The following is a 22,733-nucleotide window of genomic DNA, read 5'->3' on the forward strand; positions in this document are numbered from 1 at the left end:
CTCCCACACGTGTGTACACAGTAAGTTTTATTATTGTAACAAAGCAAGTTGTACACCTCAAATTTAAAACAGTTTTTCTTCCCCCTCCCCTCCACCCAAGCGGAACAGGAAAGGTGTGATTAAATGTAAATTCTATGAGATAACAAGTCTCTTTTTTTAATATTTATTTGTTTTTTTCCTTTTTGTTTAACCCATGAAGCAGTGGGGGGCCAAAATTTACAAGCTTTTTTTTTCCATTTTGTTCTTTATTAAAAATGTCATTTCAAATCTCATGGATATCTGTAAAACAATACAATGAAAAAAAAAGTCCCATAGAAATGGTGTCAAAATAACCACTCTCCCCAATAACCGCCGTACTCCTGCCCCTCCCCAGCTTAGCCCACCCCCCTACCCCGAAACATTACAAGTCAAAGGAATGAGCTGGTACTCGTTAACCACATGGGGGGAAAATAACTTTAAGGGTTCAACGTCCCAACTGAGAAAAAAAAAAAATTATACAGGGAAGAAAATATTGAGAGGTCTGCTAGCGCTAGGTCACTACACCATGGCTTTAGTCAAATTTTACCACACAACCTTGAACAGGAGAGAAATTTCTGTGTGACTTGTCTTCAAATTCTACTCAGGATGCTGTGCTGATTCTATTTTTTGGGGTTTTTTTTGTTTTCAAGACATTTTTTTTGTTGTATTTATTTATTATTACTTTTTTGAGATGACTTTCGGGGATGGTACTCACAATTCAGGGGGCAAAGTGCCATTGACCTTAAGGATGAGTCAAAGGAGAACATAACATGGCACCAACAGGTGAAAGAGGCTTCAGAATGGATAACGAAGCACACACGGATTAAAAAAAAAAAAAAAAAAAAAAAAAACAACAAAAAAAATAAAACCTTTGCTCCCGAACATGAGTGGAAAACCAAACAGGGAATAGAAGGTTGAGGGTCTTGGTAGGTGATGTTATTTCTTAGTCGTCTTCTCCCTCGTCATCCTGAAAGAGGAGAATATCAAACTGAGTGAGTGTTTAAAAGCTACACTTAACGCTAATATTCTCCATTTTAAAACCAGCTACCTCTCCGTCTTCTCCGTCGTCTTCTTCATCCTCCTCTCCGTCTTCATCTCCCTCCTCGTCTATGTCCTCCAGACCCTCCTCGTCCTCTTCGTCGTCCTCGCCTTCCCCCTCTTCGTCATCCATGTCAGGAACCTGGAGAGGAGAGTCACTTTTAGTGCTTTTTTGTCTAAAAGATAGAGCTTCATCACGACGACGACGACCGCTGAGCGTGCGGTGAACTTACCAGGTAGTACTGCAGTGGGTTCGGCCAGATGTCGTCCTTGATCACCTCCCCGAGCTCGTCGGCGCCGGCGTCAGCGTGATCGGTGAACCAGGTGAAGAAGCTCTCTGGTTCTTCATGTTGCCTCTTCCTTCCTGCTTTGTTGTGTGTCTGGCTGGAGCGCTTGGTCAGGTCCTGCAAACACGGTAAGATTTTAAAAACTACCACAGCGACTCAGGAAAGAAAACTCTATAAGAAGAAAAAACAGCTAAAATATCAAGCTGAGTAGAAATAAAAAGGCTTCCAAGTTTAAAAAACAAGCTTTAAGTCTCATGAGAAAGACACACACACCTTTCCTGATTTCCATTTGATTTCTGTTGACTTTGAAGATGGGTCTCCGCTCTCGTTCAGATGGAACTCTTTGGAAAGTACTTTGTTTTCGAAGTACGGATTTTCGTCGAAATACTAGAAAAAGAAAACATATACATAAACATAAAGGACAAACTTTCACGTCTATGTGATGTGTGCACGAATTAGAACACTCACAAAATCTATTCTGTAGCCCGACTTGATGTCTTCAAACTCTGTCACCTCCACCCGGCTCAGGTAATGAAGCGCTTCTTCATCCTCCTCCCCCAGTAGGGCAGATACTGCAAAGCATTGTAGAGGAAACTTTAGTCACTTCCAATGCTGTTATTTCCATTACAGACGAGAGCATTTAAAAACCAACACTCACCTTGTGGATGGTTGACAAACGTGGTGACCCAGAAGTTGGGGATTTTGGCGATCAGTTCTGACCTCTTCTGAAAGAACGGCTGACGGAGTTTGTTGTATTTCTGTTCGACTTTGAGGATCTCCTCACTGGCTTGCTCATTCAACCTACAAAGGAAAAGAGTAAGAAAATTAAAATGAATAAACCACAAACCAAAACCGTGGACGTCCATCAGCGCACCACAGACGACAGATTCTGCAGCTTTTCGTGTCGACTACAAATTACAGCAACTGATTTCACTGTTCACTTCCTCTTCCTTTAAAATATGTAGTAACCACCCTTCACTTTTCAACAAAACAAAAGTTATCCAAGCCCTACAGGGAAAAAAAATCCTTAGTTTATAACATTATGATAAATTTTATTACCTGTACAATAATAAATAATACATTAATCACCAACTATTTTCATAATATATCTGTGAGTAACTCTTTTTTCATATTTTGCTTCCGATATGTGGTTTCTTTATTTCTCTATCACAGTAAATTGATTTTTTTTAAACACATTTTCTGACATTTTATAGCCCAAACAATTAATCATGCGATTGATTACTCATCAAATGTGAGATTAGTCACCAAAATTATCTGATTCCAGCTTCGTAAATGTGAATATTTTCCTAGTTTCTTTCATTTTCTGTGACGGTGAAGAGAAACTTTTTGGGTGGAGGACAAAACAACATATTTGTCATCGATTACTTGTTCAGTATTTAATTAATTCACAGGAAAAAAAGAAGCATACATTTTCTGATTCCAGCTTCTTAAATGTGAATATTTTCCAGGTTTCTCTCTTTATCTATGACTGGTAAACTCTTTGGGTGTCTTTGGATGACATTTGTCCTCGATTAGTTGTTCAGTATTAAATTAATGCACATGAGGAAAAAAAGAAGCATACATTTTCTGATTCCAGCTTCTTAAATTTGAATATTTTCTAGTGTTTTTACTCCTCTACTACAGTAAATTGAATATATTTATTTATCTTGGGCTTTGGGTAACACTGATGGACTTTACTCACAATTTAAAATATAAAACCCCAATATATTAGCTGTTTAGTACTAAATTAATCAACAACTGAGTATCTTTGGGATGCAGACGAGACATCTGTCACTTTTTTCCACTTTTCACTAATTTCTGTCATTCAAAAAAAAAACAAATGTAATCCAGAAATTAATATTAATAGACAATCGTTACCTGTCAATTTCATTTTGAACTTCATCAATGTGTTCAATTGCTTCTTGTTGCTCTTTCTCTGTGGGGAAAAAAGATAAAAATGTATTTTTTAAAAAATGAAGCTAATTCATGTACACATAAATCATCTAAACTGGGTGCAAAAACTAGATATGTTTAAGGAGACTTTTTTATCCTCAGAAAAAGAAAAAAAAAAAACACGCGCTCATTTGCTGTAAATCAAAGTTGTTTTTTTAACACCTGCAGCTTTAGTAAAGTACGGAGGCCCGGAAATAAATAAATGTTTACAGTAAGTGGAATACAACAACAGATAGCGGTATCTGGAGGGGTTGTGTGCCAGATTTGAATCCGTGCTCCCCCGGAGGTTAGGCTGATGTAAGCGGCCAATAGCTGCAGCTCTAGCGGCTCAGACTCTCACCGTTTCCTGCCGGCTGCTACCTACAAGGCCGCGTGGTTTAAATGTGGGACATCTGACTGCACACACTGAGCCGCGATAACGTGAGACACCGGGGCTAGGACGGCTGCCAGGGACGGACCCGGTCGGCTGTCAAACCCGCTAAACCCCAATCTAAATATCACAATTACCCGCTTTAACTTTTTCTGTTTCTTTTCTTCCGCCCCGGCTGGATTTAAATGCATCTCGGGCAGCAACAAAAACACAAACGTCGTCAGCTAGCGTTAGGTAACACTACAACAACAACACTAGCGGGCTAACGGCTAAATGAAACGCTCACCTCGGCCGCTTATTAAGCACAGAAACCGGGGTGAGAGCGCCAAACGGGCGATTTGGGGTGATTTTACGGGCGAAAGTAGCAACAATGAGCCCCCCGGCATCACGCACAGCCCCTCGGTTAGCGGCCGTCGACACAACTGGCCACGCTGACGATGCTAAATGAAGCAGCTAACATGGCCTCTCAGCGCCGGTCCGCGGCGAACAACAGAAGGCAGCGGCGGCCGCGGCATGCTAAGAACCGCCGCCGGGGCTAGCCGCCGTCAGCGAAATGTGAAAACCGTGCAAAAAAAGCTGCTCAAATGGAAGCGGCACACTCACTTATTACTAACAATACAGCACCCAGTGGCAATGCACATTATGTTTGAGAAGAAAGTGAAAATGGCGGTTGAACGGGAGGCCGCCATTCCCCTTACCGGAGGTCTCGTCCGCTCCGTCATGGTTCGAGTTCAGCTCCTTTTTACTCACTTTTGCCGCCGAGGCCGACATGTTTTCGCAAACTGCGGTAACTCACGGACGTCCGAGGGTGTAGCTGGTGGCTGTGGATGCGGTTTCTCCCCGGGCAGGAGAACGTAGCTTCGGCGTAAAGTTCAGCGTGCAGAAGCCAACAACGTGCTGCTTCTCCAACAATGTAGCTGCCGAGGAGCGAGGAAGTCACCGCCGAGCGCCGCTCACGCGCTCTTTTCATTACGAACGCGCCTCGCCGAATAGAGCCGCGGCGAGCTCCGCCTCTCAAAGTAGGTCTCACTGCCGCGCTCCGTTTTACCGATTTAACGGCGACCCCGGGCTCAAAACCGCACCGCAAACGGACCGAACCTCCAATTGGGACCTTTAACGCCCACACGCGCGGTTCTAAAGCCGACGGCGGCTGAATTTAGGATCGCTCAGAGGAGGCCAAACGTTCAGTTGGACCGACTCGCACTTGCGCACTTTAAAAAAGATGCAGGACGTCAGCTGAAGTCGGAGCCTCGTTGTGGTGCTAATTATCCAGTAGAGAGGTTATTTTTCAGGTTTTATCAACTTCTGTTGGAATGTTATTTTATAAAGAAGGAGTTACCATTTCTACAGTACTATCTGGGTGGAATAAACCCTTAACTTCATGAGTATTTTGACCAAAAAATGGTATTTTGGGTGGAATAAAACTTTAAATCCATAACTCGTCCGTTACAAAGAACTATTAGTGAAATACACCCTTTATATCATGAGTATTGAGACAAAAAGTGCTGTCTTTAGTGGAATAAACCCTTTAAATCACGCATATTTTGACAAAAAAATAGTACATGGATTGAATAAGCCTTTCAATTCACGAATATTTTGACAAAAACATGGTATTTTGCTATGAATAAACCTTAAGAACTAAAAGTACAAGCACAGAAAGTACTATTTTGTGTGTAACAAACGTGTAAAGCCATAAATATGATTAACCCTCCTGTTTTCTTATTTATTTACGGGCACCAAAAATATTGTTCCTTTCTCTGAAAAAAGTCCAAAGATTCAGCAAAAAAATTCCCCAAATTTATAAAAAATTTGCTAAATGTTCAGGAAGAAATTTCTGAAAGACTAGAAGGACTAAAATCACGAGTATTTTGACAAAAGATAGTAGGCGAGTTGAATAAACCTTTCAGTTCATGAGTATTTTGACCAAAAGTGGTGTTATGGGATGAATAAACCTTATAAACTAAAAGTACATGTACAGAAATTGCTATTTTGTGTGGAATATACCCAAAAAAACCATAATTCTACCTAAATAGTAGTTACTTCTAAAACTGTAAGTAGTTGGGCATAAAATAGTATTGTGGGAAAAATAAATCTTTAAATCTCATAACCTGTTGGTTAGAAGGTATTATTTAGGCAGAATAAACCTATAAATTATTGGTACTTTGACAGAAAATGTGTCCTGGATGGACTAAACCTTTAAACCCCTAATTTATTGGTTTGAAACTACAGTTTGGACAGAATAAACCTTAAAAACTATGAGTAGTTGGAAAGAAAATAGTATTTTAGGTGGAATAAATCTTTAAACCCTTAACCTGTTGGTTAGAAACAATTACTTAGGTGGAAAAATCCTGAAACATTATAAATTCTTTGACAGAAAATGGTACCTTGGGCGGAATAAACATTGAAATGCATAAGTTATTAGTTGGAAACTACAATTTAGGCAGAATAAATCTTTAAAACTACATGTTCTTTTGACAGATAGCAGTATTTTGGGTGGAATAAACCTTTAAACCCCCTACTTATTAGTTAGATAACCACACTTTGGGCAGAATGAACATTTACAACTGTAAGTACTTAGACAGAAAATAGTAATATGGCCACAAAGCCTTTAAAACTGTAAGACATTGGACAAAAAGTACTACATGTCTGGAATAAACCGTTAAATTCCTGAGTATTTTGACAAAAAGTAGTGTTCTGGGATGAATAAAACTTAAGAACTAAAAGTGCATGCACAGAAAGTACTATTTTGTGTGGAATAAAGATATAAAACTATAATTATACCTAAATAGTAGTTCATAACTAAGTACTTATAGCTTACTATTTAGGTAGAATATACCGATAAAACTTTAAGTAACTGAACAGAAAGTAGTATCGTGATGAGGATAAATCTTTAAACCCATAACTTGTCGGTTGGAAAAGTATTAATTAGGTAGAATAAAGCTTTAAAATAATTGGTACTTTGACAGACAGTGGTGTCTTGGATGGAATAAACCTTTTAACCCTTAACTTATTGGTTAAACTCTACAGTTTGGACAGAATTAACCTTGAAAACTAAAAGTACTGGGACAGAAAGTACTATTTTTGGTGGAGTAAGCCTTTAAAGACATACGACGTTCAATAGAAAGTAATGTTTTGGTAAATAACATTTAGCATTTAACTAGGTAACTGTTAAAAATTTTAATTTTTTTTTAAATTAGGCCAAAACGATACATCAAAATTAATATTTGTCTAAATAGTAATTTGTTCTTTTCTCAGTTTAACTTAAATATATATAGTTTAATATTATTTTAAGCATATATTTCCTTATTTGAAAGAAAAATATGTACATTCAGGATTGAAAACTGGTAGCTTTAAAAAAATGTTATTTTGCAAATGTGAATGTCAATAATATTGAGTAAAATTGTAGAAAAAGTATGAATTTACATGTTAACTGTAAAAATAAAAGCATAAATTTTTTTTTAAAAAAAACAGGGCAAAACTGTAAGTAATGTCCACACCAAAAATCTGGATTTTTATTCATATAAATTTATTTTTTTCAGTGTGTAACCATAAAAGTGCACAATTTTATTGTATCTTTAAGCTAAAAACATAAATATTTTACAAATATTTTTTGTTATTTTTAAATGTTTTTCATTTTTTTTAATGTTATAGTGTCACACCTTTTTTAACATATGTTTTCTGGCACTCTTGCTGCCAGAGTTTATTTTTTATTTATTTATTTTACAGATTTTTGTAATACTGTAGAATTCCTCAAGTTCCGTTATGATTTTTGTTTTTTTTAGTGTCTCCCCAAGACTTCCAGTGTCCCCTTCCTGTCCTGAGTCGCCTCTAAAGCGTTCCTGGATGCCTCGGTGCCTCTAGACTTCATCTTTTATGGTTAATAATTACCTCCTTCCATCCACAGCCTCCGGTTTGAACTCCGGCTGCCACCAGATGTCAACAGCGACCGGCTCTGGAGCTGCTCTCCTGGTGTTGATGGAAAATGTGCTCAGAAGGAGATCTGCAGCCTGAATGACAAACAGAACGTGGGAACAAGAGAACAGAATGTCTTATTTAGGAGGAGTTCAGTGCATGATGGGAATAACGGATGAACAGATGTTTTCATGAAAAGTTCCTGCTGATAAATAGGAGACTATAAATATGGACTATATGGACATCATGACAGTTTGGGGATTTACTGCACATTACCTACTAATTATTGAACTCCTTATGTTGTACAGTCCATTGCCTTTTATTTTTTAAATTTTATTAATTTTTATTTAAATGTTTTAGTTATTTTTCCATTTATTTGTTTGTAGCTTTTCCTATTTTATCATTTTTTTAAAATCTATTTTGTACAGTCCATTGCCTCTGTTTATCTATTTGTTTTCTATTTTTTAAATTGAATTAATTAATGTATTTATTAATTTATTTTATTTTTTCCTATTTTATCTTTTTTTAATCCATTTTGTACAGTCTATTGACTTTATCTATTTTTTTTATTTTTATTTTTGTATTATTTTTTATTTATTTTACTTTTTATTTTTTCCTATTTTGTCTTTTATAAATTCTATTTCATAGTCAATTGTAAATTTATATTTTATTTATTTATTTATTCTTCCTATTTTGTCTTTTTTTAATCTATTTTGTTCAGTCCATTGCTTTGATTATCTTTCTCTATTTTTTTCATTTATTGATTATTATTTTCACAGTCTATTGCCTTTATTTATCACTTTATTTTCCATTTTCTATTTTTAAAATAAAAAATTTTTCTCTATTTTTTCATTTTTTTTAATCTGTTTTGTTCAGTCCGTTGCCTTTAATATATTTTTTAATTTTTTTGTTTTTTATTTATTTTTATATTTGATTTGTTTATTTTATTATTTAGTTTCCTGAGTTATGTTTTTTTAAAATCTATTTTGTACAGTCCGTTGCCTTTATTTATCTATTTTTTAAATGTATTTTTATAGTTTGTTTGTTTATTTTATTTTTAATTTTTTTCTATTTTATCTTTTTTAATTTTATTCAGTCCATTGCCTTTATTTTCTAGTTTTAAAATTTAAAATTTAAAAAAGATAAATCCTATTTTATCTTTTTTATAAATCTATTTTATACTGTCCAATGCCTTTATTTATCTGTTTTTTCAATTTTCTATTTATTTTATTTATTTTTTCCTATTTTATCTTTTTAAATCCACTTTGTACAGTCCACTGCCTTTATTTGTCTGTTTTTTTTCTGTTCTATTTTATTTAATTTTTTTATTTTACTTTTAATTTTTTCCTATTTTGTCTTTTTTTCATCTATTTCATACAGTCAGTTGACTTTATTTATTTTTATTTTTTCTATTTCCTAATTTTTTTTCTATTTTGTCCTTAGATTTATATTGTTTGGCATTCATTGTGGCTGGTAAAGACCATCATAGTCCAGGGAGACATTTTCCTGTAGCCTACTATGACAGTAAACTTTGTGTTTAACGGTGTGGACTGATCCCAACACCATCCTGTTCCTCCTGTAAGATGAGGATAAACCTCCCCAGACGCTGCTGATCCTGAACACAGCAGCAGCAGCAGCAGCAGCAGCATCCTGGTGTTTGTGTTGTGGTTGGTGGCAGAGCAGGAACATGTGGTCGAGCAGCGTCCAATACGGAGCTCCGAGCTGGAAGCAGGACTGTAGAGCATCAGCAGCATCAGCAGCAGCAGCAGCATCAGCAGCATCAGCAGCATCCAGGAGGAGAAGCTGGACATCCCACTGGAGGAGACTAGCTGAGGATCCGCTTTCAGGCAGGAGGAGGATGGACGCTGCAGAGGACGCTGCAGGGAGGCAGGAGCTCCACGCTGCGTTTGAGGACCGGAGTCTCAGGATGTAGCCGCTGCCTTCGAGGACGTCGGGACTTGTTGTGTTTCAAGGAGAGTGAAGGTGGAGGAGTGTTTCCTCAGAGGATGACGGATTAGTCCTGATCCAGAGCCAAGATTCACCCCGAGGTGAGCCCAGTGCAGCGTCACAGTGGAGAGCTGCTGCTGCTGCTGCTGTTTGGTTGTTTGTTTATTTCATGGGGTGACAAGTTGTGTGTAGCCGCTGACACAAACTGTTTTAATAATCTGACATTTTAAGGAATTTTCCTGTTTGTTCAACACGTTCTCTGTGTTTTTGGAATACAGAAAAAATATCAATAAAATACAAAAATTTAAACAGTTAATTAAAAATTAAAACTCGTGATGATGATGCACAACCTTAACTTTTTTTTTTAATTTAAAGATGTTCAAAAATATATCATAATTTCATGAAGATTCTGTTTATGAAATACACAAAAAATTGCTGAAATTACAGAAGTAGACTGGGAATGCACACGTTCAATGTAGAATAATATTTAATAACATGAATGACTATAAAATTATTTTTTTAAAGAAAATATTGCATCATACTGTTGAAGATACATTTGTTAGTTTGTCCCTGTTTGTTTCTGAGAGTTTTTTTCTGTATTTTTGAAATAGACGAAAAAAAAAACAAAAATGAAAATATTACAAAAAATGAATGTAAATTTAAGTAAGTAGGATTTTTTTTAAATTATATGTCAAAAATGACTGTTCTTACATTATAAAAACAACAAAAAATACATTTTGTCTTATCTTTTTAAATATATTTACAATATATATTATACATAATTTTCTTTATTGTTGAAAAACAATTAAATATCAATAAAATCATATAAACAGACTGTGACTTCACATCTGATGTAAAATAACCATAAAATTTGACATTTTAAGAAAAATTTACAAATATTTTATTTTTAATTAACAGATTTTTTCCTGTGTTTTTGAAATACACAAAAATGTCAAATAAATTACAAAGTAAACTGTTGATCATGTGTAAAGTAAAATAACCCATAAACACAAATAACCATAAAATTTATTTTTTGTTATTAATTTTTTTACACAAAAATGGCACAGAAATATTTTCATAAATATTCTGTAATTTCATAAATTTTTTTAAACAATCATAAAATAAACTGTTTTGTTTGTATTGAATTTTTTAAATACAAAATAAGATTGAAGTACATTCACAAATATATTGCAATTTCACAGAGATTTTTGGATTTTTTTATTTTATTTTTTGAAAAATTAATTAAAAAACGTGAATAATCCAAAATCCAAGTTTAGCGATTGGGCATGATTGTTAATTAATGAAATAGATTCACAAATTTATCAGAATTGTACAACTTTTGCTGTTTTATTTTATAGATGAAACCAATAAAGTTTGATTCTGTAAATATTTTTCTATTTTCAGTTCCAATGAGACGAATCTTTTATAATTACATAACAAAAACATTTTCCAGTTTGTCTCCTTTCTGTTTCCTTCATTAAATATTAAAAAGCCAACAATCTACTTTAATGAAGTAAAATGTTTGTATTTGTATTGTTTTTGGAGCCAGAACGTTTCTTTCCATGCGGTCCTGCTGAGGTTAAACTGTGTCTGTGGTGTTGGTGTGAAGGTGATGAAGAGCCGCTTGTCGTCTCCGATGTTATTTGTCCTTATCAGGATCAGATGTTGTCCACGGCTCAGCAGATGCTGCAGGACAGCCGCTCCAAGATGGAGCTGATCCGCCTGCAGATAATCAGAGCGGCCCAGGCAGGAGGCAGCGGAGACGGGGAGCAGAGGAGCTCCGGGCCTGGAGGTCAGGACCTGGAGGGAGAATAACGAGGAATAACGGGGAATAACGGGGAATAACGGGGAATAACGGGGAATAACGGGGAATAATGGGGAATAACGGGGAATAACGGGGAATAACGGGGAATAACGGGGAATAATGGGGAATAATAGAGAATAATGGAATAATGGGGAATAATGGAGAAAAACGGGGAATAATGGGGAATAACGGGGAATAACGGAGAATAACGGGGAATAATGGGGAATAACGGAGAATAGTAGAGAATAACAGGGAATAATGGAGAATAATGGATAATAATGGGGAATAACGGGGAATAACGGGGAATAACGGGGAATAACGGGGAATAATGGGGAGTAATGGGAATAACGGGGAATAATGGGGAATAACGGAGAATAGCGGAAAATAATGGAGAGTAATGGGAATAACGGGGAATAACGGGGAATAATGGGGAATAATGGGGAATAATGGGGAATAACGGGCAATAATGGGGAATAACAGGGAATAACGGGGAGTAATGGAGAATAACGGGGAATAACCGAGAATAATATTTGTCTGAAGGGGTAGAAAAGAATTAGTGATCAGGTTTTTTATGTGGAGGTTATTCACAGGTTTGGCCTGTTTTGTTTTTTCTTTTTGCTTTTTTTGCAGTTAATATATTAATAAAAATACTTTTATCTAATTTTATTGATATTATCTGCAATAAAACAAAACTGGGAAAATCATAATAATGATATTTTTAAAATATTTACATTCTTTAATATATACATTTATTATTTTCCATGCAATTGTAAAAATGTAGCAAATATAAAGATGTTAGGAGCAATTTATATCTTTGAAACTGTCATTTTGCCCCACACAGAAACACAAAAGCACTTAAAATTCAAGAATTTACTGTGTATATACACGTCTAAAGTAAAATAATAGGAGAAACCTGTCAGTCTGAATAACTATTAAATTTTAAAAAATATTAAAATAGTTTTTTTAAACTAAATGACACAATTTTTTTCCATTTTCTTCACAGATTTTATTTTTTATTATAATAATATTTTTTCTCTAAAAAAATGACATGAGTTTAAAAAAGTAAAAGCTACTTTTTCTACTTCTAAAAGCAAAATGTGTTATTTTAGTTTCAGTAAATCAGCCCAAAATGTAATTTACTGGCTTCAAAATCAAACATTTTTCCATCTAGATAACAAATTTATTGCGGCACGAATGCAAATCTACGGTTTTAACGACTCAAAGTGGAAATGAGTCACAGTTTTTATGTAATTTGTGATGCAATAAAAGTTCCTTCCTTTTAAAAATATTATTTTCTTCTCTTTTTGATCAGAAATGAGTAAAAATTAAAAGTAAAGAAGCAGAGGATACTGAAGTACTGTCAATTTACAAAAGATGTTCTAAAAAAAAAATTGTAAAAATAAACTATCACGGTTTTTATACAATGATATTTGTTTTAAAATAAAATGTATGATATATTTTTGTATAATTCTAATATATAAAATCCATATTTAAGCATTCTGCCACTAATTGGTTTGAACCTTTGGTCCTGCCAGATGCTGTTTTTGTGGGTTTTATTTGTATAAAACCTCTTTTTAACAGTAAAAATGACATTTTATTCTCGACTGTTGTTGTAAAACATGAAACTGACACTTAGAAAATGATTCCCGGAGCATGAAATATGAGAGAAGTTATTCGATACCTGTTTTCCTCTCATTGATTCCTGATGATATTATTGGAAAAACTGCCTCACTTGGACTTCTGGTGCTTCCAATAGTTGACTAAATGTGGAAAAAGTTCATCTTTAATTAGAAAATATAGCAAATATTTTATCAAAATAAAGAGCAGCGCTGCTATGATGTTAATTATCACTCATAATAAATGCAAGGCTTGAAATTGTTCAACAGCTAAGTCATAATCAAATATTATTATTTTACTGGTAAAATTATGAACATTAAGCACTGAAAAATAGTGAATAATTTTATTATTATAGAGATTTTACAGATATTGTGGTAAAACCACAGAAAAAATTTAAAAAACAATATGTTGGGTTTTTTTTTACTGGGTTATTTTTAAGTTTAATTTATTTGCAGTGATGAGGCTCTATTAGGACATCTGAAATTATTATTTTTGTCATTATGAAATACTCTTTTCCATTTTTTCTTGCACCCCTGTTGCCAGATTTTTACAATTTTGTTTTGTTTTTGATTTTTTTACTGGATTATTTATTTATTTTATTTGATTTTATTTGATTTTATTTTCATTTCATTTTTTAAAATTTTATTTTATTTTATATTATTGTGTTTTATGTATTTATTTATTTTTGTCTGTTTGTTTTTTACTGGATTATTAATTTTATTTTAACTTATTTTATTTTATTTTTATTTCATTTTATTTTATTTCATTTTATATTATAGTATTTCATTTATTTATTTTTGTTTGTTTGTTTTTTACTGGATTATTTTATTTTGTTTTGTTTAATTACATTTTTTATTTAATATAATGTAATTTTATTTTATTGCATTTTATTTTATTAATTCAGTTTTGCAGTGATGAGACTCTAATAGGACGTCTGAAATAATTTTTTTCATTGAGAAATGTTCTTTTCCATTGTTTCTTGCACTTCTGCTGCCAGATTTTTGCAGTTTAATTTTTTTCTTTTTTTGTTCATTTTTTTTACAGTATTATTTATTTTATTTTATTTCATTTTGTTTCATTTAATTTAATTGTATTTTATAGTTTTTTTGTTTGTTTTCTTGCAGTGATGAGGCTCCGTCTAAAATGAGCCTTTCTTTCATTATGAAACACTCTTGTCCATTTCCTCCCGTCAGGAGTCTTTCCGCCGGCCGTCAGTCCAGGAGACGCTCGTCTGGCGGAGCTTCATCATTTCATCCAGAGAGAAACGGACGCTTTGGTTCGAGCCAAAGACGTCGTGAAGCAGCTGGAGGGAATCTCAGCGCTGGACCAGAAGGCTCTGAATGAAGTAGGATGATATTTATCCTCCAGAAAAATTCATTAACGTAAAGATGCAAGAAGAGGACATTTCTGAGTTTTATCTCCTTCTTCATGGTTGTTCTGTTTCTGTAGAGGAGCAGGACTTTAGACTGCAGTGAAAAATGAGTAAAAATGTCATATTTTGGGAAATCTGGTGCAATTTCTCCAAATGTTTTGACTACATCTCATAGAAATGACTAGAAATCAGTAATAAAAGCTGACTGACACATTAAACATCACCTTTAAATGGTGATTCCAAACATCTAACATGCAGCAGGAGTACAGTCTGGTGTGTTTGTGGTTCTTTCTGGTTCTGGTCAGAACTTTAAGGTCTCTGAAAATCAAAACAACCTTTTAGGAATCAGAAGTCTGGACTTATTTTTGTGTTTTCAGGCTCAGTCTCGGCTCCAGGATTCCTCCCAGAAGCTTCATCTTCTGCGGCTGTCGCTGGAAAAATGTGTGGAAGAGAAGAACCGGGAGAACCTGGAGGTTCCTGGAGGAAACGATGAGACCTCAGAGGGTCAACCGGACCTGCAGAACCCCAGAACCAGAGGATCCATGTCCACCTCAGCGTCCATCTACTCCATCAGACCGGCCTCTTTAACCGGTGAGACATTAACAGGTTCTACATCTGGAGAACAGAGGCGTGATTTTAGTTCAGGGCCGCATTCAGCCCAGTTTGATCTCAGGTGGACCAGTTAAATTACCACATATTAACCCAGGAAACGCCACATTTTTCCTTTGTTTTTGTGCAAAAAAGTATGTTCTTCAAATGTTTGCATTTAATGAACAAAGCATTATGAACAACCTGAAGTTTCTTCTAAAAAATCTATTCAATTTCAGCAATAATATGCCTCAGTTCATCATTTACACATTACAATTATAGATCACAGGATGTCTACAAAGGAACACAACATTTAGTCATGATCAAAACAACAACAGTCGGACAGGAAAAGACAAAAAACGTAAAAAAAAAAAAAAAAACAAGACAAAATATTACAAAAATGGGACACGAAATGACAACAAGGACAAAACGACAAAAAAATGAGACAAACGACACGAAACAAAACAGAAAAGAGCAAAAAAATGGCAAAAAAGTTACAAATATATATACATATATATATATATATATATATATATATATATATATATATATATAAAAAAATACTTTATTTGTGTTCAGAATACATAATTAAAATTTCCTTTCAGAGCTAAAAATCCAGCATTTTGTGTTTTGGTAATTTTCTAAAACCTTCTAAATCCTTTAAAGGAAATTCTCTTAAATCTATGTTGATGTTTTCTGTTTTGTTTTCTCTCTAGCATCTAAAATCGTCCGTCCTCAGTGTTTTTTACACACTTTACTGACTCTCGTTTCTGGATAATCACTTGTAATCTGCTGGTTTTGGACGGTTCTCTGGTCAGCTGGTCTCTCCCTGACGACGCCCCCAAATAAACCAAATAAACCCAATAAATAAATAAATAAATAAATAAAATGCCTGATGATGACGTAACGCAGAGATAAATCCTGGAGCTGCTCAGCTGGAGACGGAACGATTAGATCAGATTTACTCACAAATCAAAGGTTCAAGATGGCATTTATTACCAGGATTTATTTTACATACTGCAGGGCTGAATTCTGAGATGTTTTCTATGTAAATTAAAAATTTAATTCTGATTTTACATGAAAGCTAAATTCTCTGTATTGTTTTCTTGCAGGAAAACTTGAAGTGAAGCTTCTTGGATGTGAAGATTTACTGAAACCTGCGACAGACTCGAGTCCAGCAGCTCAGAAACCAGACGGACCTTCAGGTAAATTAAACTTTTACAGTTTTGATTTCATATTTTACTGTTTCGCCAACAGTTTAGCTCATTTCTGAGCCGTGTTTCTGAATAAAATGTGATTTAAGAGATCTTATTGCTCTATCATGTGAAGCTGAATTAATGCAGCAACAAAAACTAACAAAATAAGGGACTTTTATTTGATTTAATTTAGGTTTCTGGATAACTTTATGGATTTTCGGTTCACCCTTCAGTCAGTCAGTTGCGTCCGATGGAATCTGTGACATGAGGAAAGTTGTGCATCCAGCTCCCTCTGTCCAGCATTACAGTCAGAAGTTCTTTGTGTTCCACACCAGCGTCTTCTAGAACCTTCCTTCATGTAGTTCTCGGCCTGTCAGTGCGTCTGGTAGTATCAGGTTTCCATAGCAACGACCAGCTGCTTGGTTGTCCCACCACGTGTCCATCCAGGGTTGGTCTGTGTCGCCCAGGGACGGGGTAACATCTCAACAAGAAAAAATGGATTTTATCTAAAATTAAAGAGGAATTTATGAAAAACCAACCTACAGGTTTAAATGAAAAACAAAATATTATATCATAAATTTGTAACATAAGAGTTAGAAGATATTCTCTGAGTTTAAACTCATGAATTTATGGGATTTTTTGTATTTTTTCTGAGGTTTTAGGGTCAGAAATTTGTAAGAAAACCTCAAATATTCTCTAATTTAAAGAGAAATTTGTGAGCAAAAACTCATACATTTATGAGAGTAAACTACAACTATTCTCGACTTTACAAGAAAAAAACATGATATTTTCCTTGATTCCTTGAGTTCTGTTGAGTTAAATCCCAGAATAATGTTGTTTTTATTGTTGTTGTCCAGCTGAGGTCAGCGCTGTGCTCCGTCTGGACGGTCGACTGGTCGGTCGGACCTGCTGGGCCTCCACCAGTACAACCAACTGGGACCAGACCTTCTACATCCAGCTGGAGAGGGTCAGTAAAACAGTCCTCTACTGGTTTAATCGGTCCTCTACTGGTTTAATCAGTCCTCTACTGGTTTAATCAGTCCTATACTGGTTTAATCAGTGTCCCGTACTGGTTTTAATCAGTCCTCTACTGGTTTAATCGGTCCTCTACTGGTTTTAATCAGTGTCCCGTACTGGTTTAATCGGTCCTCTACTGGTTTAATCGGTCCTCTACTGGTTTTAATCGGTCCTCTACTGGTTTAATCAGTCCTCTACTGGTTTAATCAGTCCTATACTGGTTTAATCAGTCCTCTACTGGTTTAATCAGTCCTCTACTGGTTTAATCAGTCCTATACTGGTTTAATCAGTCCTCTACTGGTTTAATCAGTCCTCTACTGGTTTAATCAGTCCTCTACTGGTTTTAATCAGTCCCGTACTGGTTTAATCAGTCCTTTACTGGTTTAATCGGTCCTATACTGGTTTAATCAGTGTCCCGTACTGGTTTTAATCGGTCCTATACTGGTTTAATCGGTCCTATACTGGTTTTAATCAGTGCTATACTGGTTTTAATCGGTCCTATACTGGTTTAATCGGTCCTATACTGATTTTATTTATATCGAGCTCCTTGCTTTTACATCAAACAGGGAAAAATCTGGTTATTCTTGTTTTTATATACATCCTTCACATGTAATTGGTGGTTCTGATTGTCTGCTTCGGGGTGGAAAAGAAGATTAAAGTGTTAAATTTACAACAAAAAACTCACAAATTCACTAAAGTAAACTACAAATATTTAAGAGAAAAAAACAAAAGACATTTTTAAGCTTTAATTTGATTATTTTAATAATGGATCGTTGGAAACTTGAAAATTTGAGTTTTTTTTTTTAAGTTTCTTGCTTCGATAAATGCTTTTATTTTGACATTTTTTGACAGTTTTCTTAGTTTGTCATGATTTCCAGTTTATGCCGCTTCATTCTTCTGCATGGAAAAAAAAGACTTTTTTTAATGCATGTAAATGTAAACTTATTGATTTTCTGCCCTGCAGCAGTTTTAGGAGATAAATCATCTCATATTTTAGTCTAATTTTAAATACAGCATCTAATAAAAAGTAAGATTTTTCTGTTGCTGCTTTAATTAAGTAAAATATCTGGATAATTTTTCCACCATTGTTCAAACAGTCCTTTCAGTGGACACTAGGAGGAGCTGTTTACTGCGTTTTACTGCTTTTTTATCCACATTTTAGCTAAAACAGTGAACTGGACTGATTGTTGTTGTTGTAGTTCAGAGTGTGACCAGCAGGGGTCGCTCTGACACCCGCAGATGGAACATATTAAAGTTAATTATCTGATTATTTCCTCTGATTTTAATAAGTTTAATTGAGTTTTTTTCTCTTATTTCATCCTATAAGTCAATAAAAACATTAAAATCAAACCTTAACTCTCCTAAATTCTCATAAAAACGTGTTTTTCAGTCATAAATGTTGCTGAAGTTTGGAATTTCTCGGTTATAATTTGTGTTTTTCAGTCCAGAGAGCTGGAGGTCGGGGTGTTCTGGAGGGATCGGAGGGAGATGTGTGCCGTCAAGTTCCTGCGACTGGAGGAGACGATGGAGAACCAGAACCAGAACCAGAACTTCAGTCTGGAGCCTCAGGGCCTCCTCTATGCCAAGGTACAGGATCTGATGTCCACGAGGAAAGAATGAAGATGGTTTACAAATGTTTTCCTGAAGAATATGAGCTCAGTACTGACTCTAAATAATAATATACTGTATTTATATTTATATAGAAAATATTAAACACAGCGGAATATTGTAAAGTTAAAAAAAACTGTAAAAGAAACTCTGAAAATAACAACAAATATCTATAAAATGAAGATATCTGGTGCTGATTTTTTACTCCTAAAAGAAGAAAATTCTATAATAACACAGATTTTTGACATTATTTACATATTTTTTAAATTAATGTGGAAATTAATACTTATTTTCTGTGATTATAGTAGTTACAGTATTATCTGTAATTTAAGAAAACAGGGAAGAAAAAATATACATTTTTCCTTTCAAATAATAGAAAATACCTATCAAATATATTTTTTCAGATTTAAATACAGTAAAATTGTTTAATTTATGGTTATTAATAATAATGATAATAATAATAATGATAATAATAATAATAATAATGATAATAATAATAATAATAATAATAATAATAATAATAATAATAATAATAATAATAATAATAATAATAATAATAATAATAATAATAATAATAATAATAACAACAATTATTATTATTATTATTATTATTATTATTATTATTATTATTATTATTATTATTATTATTATTATTACTCTAATAATAATAATAATAATAATAATAATAAAATTGTAATTAATTTGTTAACTGCAAAATTTAATAAAAATAAATACATAAATAATATTTTTTTTTAAAAAAACAGTCAAAGCTGTAATAACATCCACATCAAAAATAAATAAATTGATTTAACTAATTTGTTAAAATAAAATAAAATAAAATAAAATTAGATATATACAGAAATAATGATTTGAAAAAACCTAAAAAAGTCTAGACTAAATAAATTCAAATTTATTGACTGTAAAAAAAAAGAATAATTAAAGCTGCAAGCAGCGTTGGACGGGTCCTCGCATCCTTGCTGGTCGGCGAATCCGCGCACGTCCACCAGGTGGCGCTGCGACCGAGAATGCATGTCGGCCTATGGATGTGATCAGGACTGGACTCTGATCACACATGTAAAGTTTGAGGCAGATTGGAGCATGTTTAGGGCAGTTACACAGCAGTTGATGTTTCATGGCGAAGCATCAGAATTCACGAGGCCGCCATGGCCACGCCCTCAGACTTAAGGTGAGCATTTTGATAACTTTTGATCACCCATGCCTGGAGTACATCCTGGCTGAATTTCATATCTGTCGGTGTTACCGTGTTTGAGTTGATAGCTTTTCAAAATGTCAAAAAATGACCCAAAATTTAAGGTTGGTGTAAAATTCTAGAAAGAAGAAGAAGATTAAAGAAAGAAAATACATAAAAAAGAAGCAATTAAATAAATGGGAAAAAGTTAAGACAATTAAACTTTTATAAAGTATGGGGGGGAAAAAAGATGTAAGAAATTAAAGAATTGTATTTAATAAAGAAACAGGAAATTTGTAAAAAAGTGTTGTAGTCTTTTGCAGTTAATTGATGGATAGGCGTAGTGAGAGACAGCCAGACAATGGGGTAGAAATAAGAATGAGAACAATTCATACAGCACGGGGTTGCGAGCGGGAATCGAACCAGGGCCTCAGCGTTGAGGACCTACTACATGCATCAGTGGCTTAACCCGCAGAGCTATATGATCACACATGTTGCATGTCAGCAAAGGTGTACCAACCCAATAGAAGTCCAGGGGAAGGGTTAGGGTTGGAGAGGTAGGTCCTGACAGTTGTAATGTATCATAAAAAATTGATATATAAATTAAAATTTTTTCATAATTTAATATTAAGCCACTCAACCCAAAAAATTTATAAAATAAAGTTGGGGTTTTCCCTTCAGCATTGTGGTTGCACGTCTCCGATAGAGGATATTTAGACCCACAATGCTGAAGGGAAAACCGTGGATTAATTTCTCGGATTATTCTGTTGCTTAGTATTAATATTAAAAATATTTATGTGTCATATTAAATTTACCTTATTTTTCATTAATGCTGTAAGGACCTTGCTCTGTAACCCTAACTCAATCCCTAGACTTTCTATTGGATTTATACACGTTTACAAGGCGAGAACATATGTGCTCATGTAGCTCTACGGGTTACGCCTCTGACGTATGTACTTGGTCCCCGCCGCTGAGGCCTGGGTTCGACTCCCGCTTGTACACTCCATGCTGTATGAGCTGGCCTACTTCTTATTTCTAACCCCGTTGTCTGGCTGTCTCTCACTACGCCTATCCAAACAAAAAGTGAAAGACACTACTACACTTATTTAAATAGTTAAATGTTTATTTACAAATAAACACCTTAAAGACAATAACACTTTTACTAGGAATTAAACACAATTTACTATGAAAACTTTAAATATACAATTACACATTAAAATCTACTACAAGTTCTTAAAATTACAAACTACAACAGTTTATCTAAACATTTAATATTGAAAATAATATTTTAACTCATCACATCCAATAATACTTTTGACTCAACAATTACACATTAAAAAGACAGAACATTTGGACATCTAATCTAATATTATAAAATCATACAGAATGACAAAAGACCAAGACTACACTTTTAAGTTGAATCTAAATACAGACAAAAAATTTGAAAAACACCAGTGACACTTTTGAATATCTAATTACACAGAAGACACAATAACAAAATCCAAAAAAACAAATAAATTTACATATCTTAAAACTTTTTCTATTCTGAAACAAAAACATCTGGTTGTTTCTTCAAACAGTTCCTCTTTCAATGTTCTGGGTTGCACTATGAATTGATTTACTAATAACTCTTTTCTCAAAACTGCTTCCCTCATAAAGTCTACTAATAGTTGAAATCATTGATCAAACTAATGTTACCTTCTGATCACCACTAACTATACTTTTCAGTGAATACAATCAAAATTTCTGGACCATTTCTAAATAGCACACAGGTGAACATCTCACCAAAACTCAAATGGATACTCTAAATGTGAAATCAAGACTCATGTTCACAACTTTTAAGGCTTCGATTAAACAGAAATTTCTAACTAACAGAGAAGTACTAAGACACTTTGCACATTTCAGTCCTCACACTATCTGACATTTCAAACTAACAGACAACTACACATGGACATAGAAGACACGAGTCCTTGGACTATCTCAAGGTTCTAGTTTACAGACAGCTACTGTGAAACTTCGAAAATTTCAGCCCTCACACTGTGTGAAAGCTCATCTCCTCAGGACTCAAGAGGTCTGTACACTTAGAACATCTTGGAAATCAGGGTTCAACCCTCCAGCACAAAGCCTAAAGTCCAACCTCCTCACAAAAACTGTCGAGTCCAAACTCAAGTTAAAAATTAAAGCTGCAAGCAGCATTGGACGGGTCATCCATCTTTCTCTACAAAACTCCTTTATGTCCCCAAACTGTGGCCGTGAAAACAAAAAAAAAACAAATAAAAGCTTTGCGCTTTTTGCGCTCTTTGCGCTCTTTGCGCTCTTTGCGCTCTTTGCGCTCTTTGCGCTCTTTGCGCTCTTTGCGCTCTTTGCGCTCTTTGCGCTCTTTGCGCTCTTTGCGCTCTTTGCGCTCTTTGCGCTCTTTGCGCTCTTTGCGCTCTTTGCGCTCTTTGCGCTCCTTGCGCTCCTTGCGCTCCTTGCGCTCCTTGCGCTCCTTGCGCTCCTTGCGCTCCTTGCGCTCCTTGCGCTCCTTGCGCTCCTTGCGCTCTTTGCGCTCTTTGCGCTCTTTGCGCTCTTTGCCTTTTCCAGCAACTTCTTGGTTTTGCAGGAACCACCCTTCAACTCCAGTCCAGTGACACTCCACACCACAGACCACAACCTTTCCACTCCGCTATCATCCTCCACAAGGTTCCCAGTGGGGATTCGAACCGTGACCCTCCACATGACAGACACACAACCTATGTGTGAGCTATCTTTCACACAAGGTCCTTCATGGACTTTGTTGTAATGATGGTTGAAAGAGGTTGTCATACAGCCAAAGTA

The 22,733-nt window shown here is 34.7% G+C and overlaps 2 protein-coding genes across 2 annotated transcripts in view; one reads left to right on the plus strand and one right to left on the minus strand.

The window, feature by feature from the left end:
- Nucleotides 1-14: 14 nt before the first annotated feature.
- Nucleotides 15-4,767, minus strand: seta (SET nuclear proto-oncogene a). Its single transcript, XM_023295114.3, has 8 exons — nt 4,365-4,767; nt 3,222-3,279; nt 2,002-2,144; nt 1,812-1,915; nt 1,617-1,730; nt 1,290-1,460; nt 1,067-1,198; nt 15-985 (listed from the first exon to the last, which is right to left on the minus strand). Exons 1-8 carry the CDS (start codon nt 4,435-4,437, stop codon nt 962-964), a joined length of 819 nt encoding a protein of 272 aa, XP_023150882.1. The 5' UTR covers nt 4,438-4,767; the 3' UTR covers nt 15-961.
- Nucleotides 4,768-9,262: 4,495 nt separating this feature from the next.
- LOC111563074 (serine/threonine-protein kinase N1-like) overlaps nt 9,263-22,733 on the plus strand; it is a 32,898-nt gene continuing 19,427 nt past the window's right edge. Inside the window, exons 1-7 of the mRNA XM_055011339.1 lie at nt 9,263-9,626; nt 11,182-11,317; nt 14,140-14,291; nt 14,696-14,909; nt 16,019-16,111; nt 16,960-17,069; nt 18,563-18,720. Of these exons, the coding sequence (XP_054867314.1) occupies nt 11,188-11,317; nt 14,140-14,291; nt 14,696-14,909; nt 16,019-16,111; nt 16,960-17,069; nt 18,563-18,720 (857 nt within the window). The 5' untranslated portion in view covers nt 9,263-9,626; nt 11,182-11,187. The remainder of the gene's footprint in view (nt 9,627-11,181; nt 11,318-14,139; nt 14,292-14,695; nt 14,910-16,018; nt 16,112-16,959; nt 17,070-18,562; nt 18,721-22,733) is intronic.

This window comes from Amphiprion ocellaris, chromosome 6 (assembly GCF_022539595.1).
Source record: "Amphiprion ocellaris isolate individual 3 ecotype Okinawa chromosome 6, ASM2253959v1, whole genome shotgun sequence".
Lineage (NCBI taxonomy): Eukaryota > Metazoa > Chordata > Actinopteri > Pomacentridae > Amphiprion > Amphiprion ocellaris.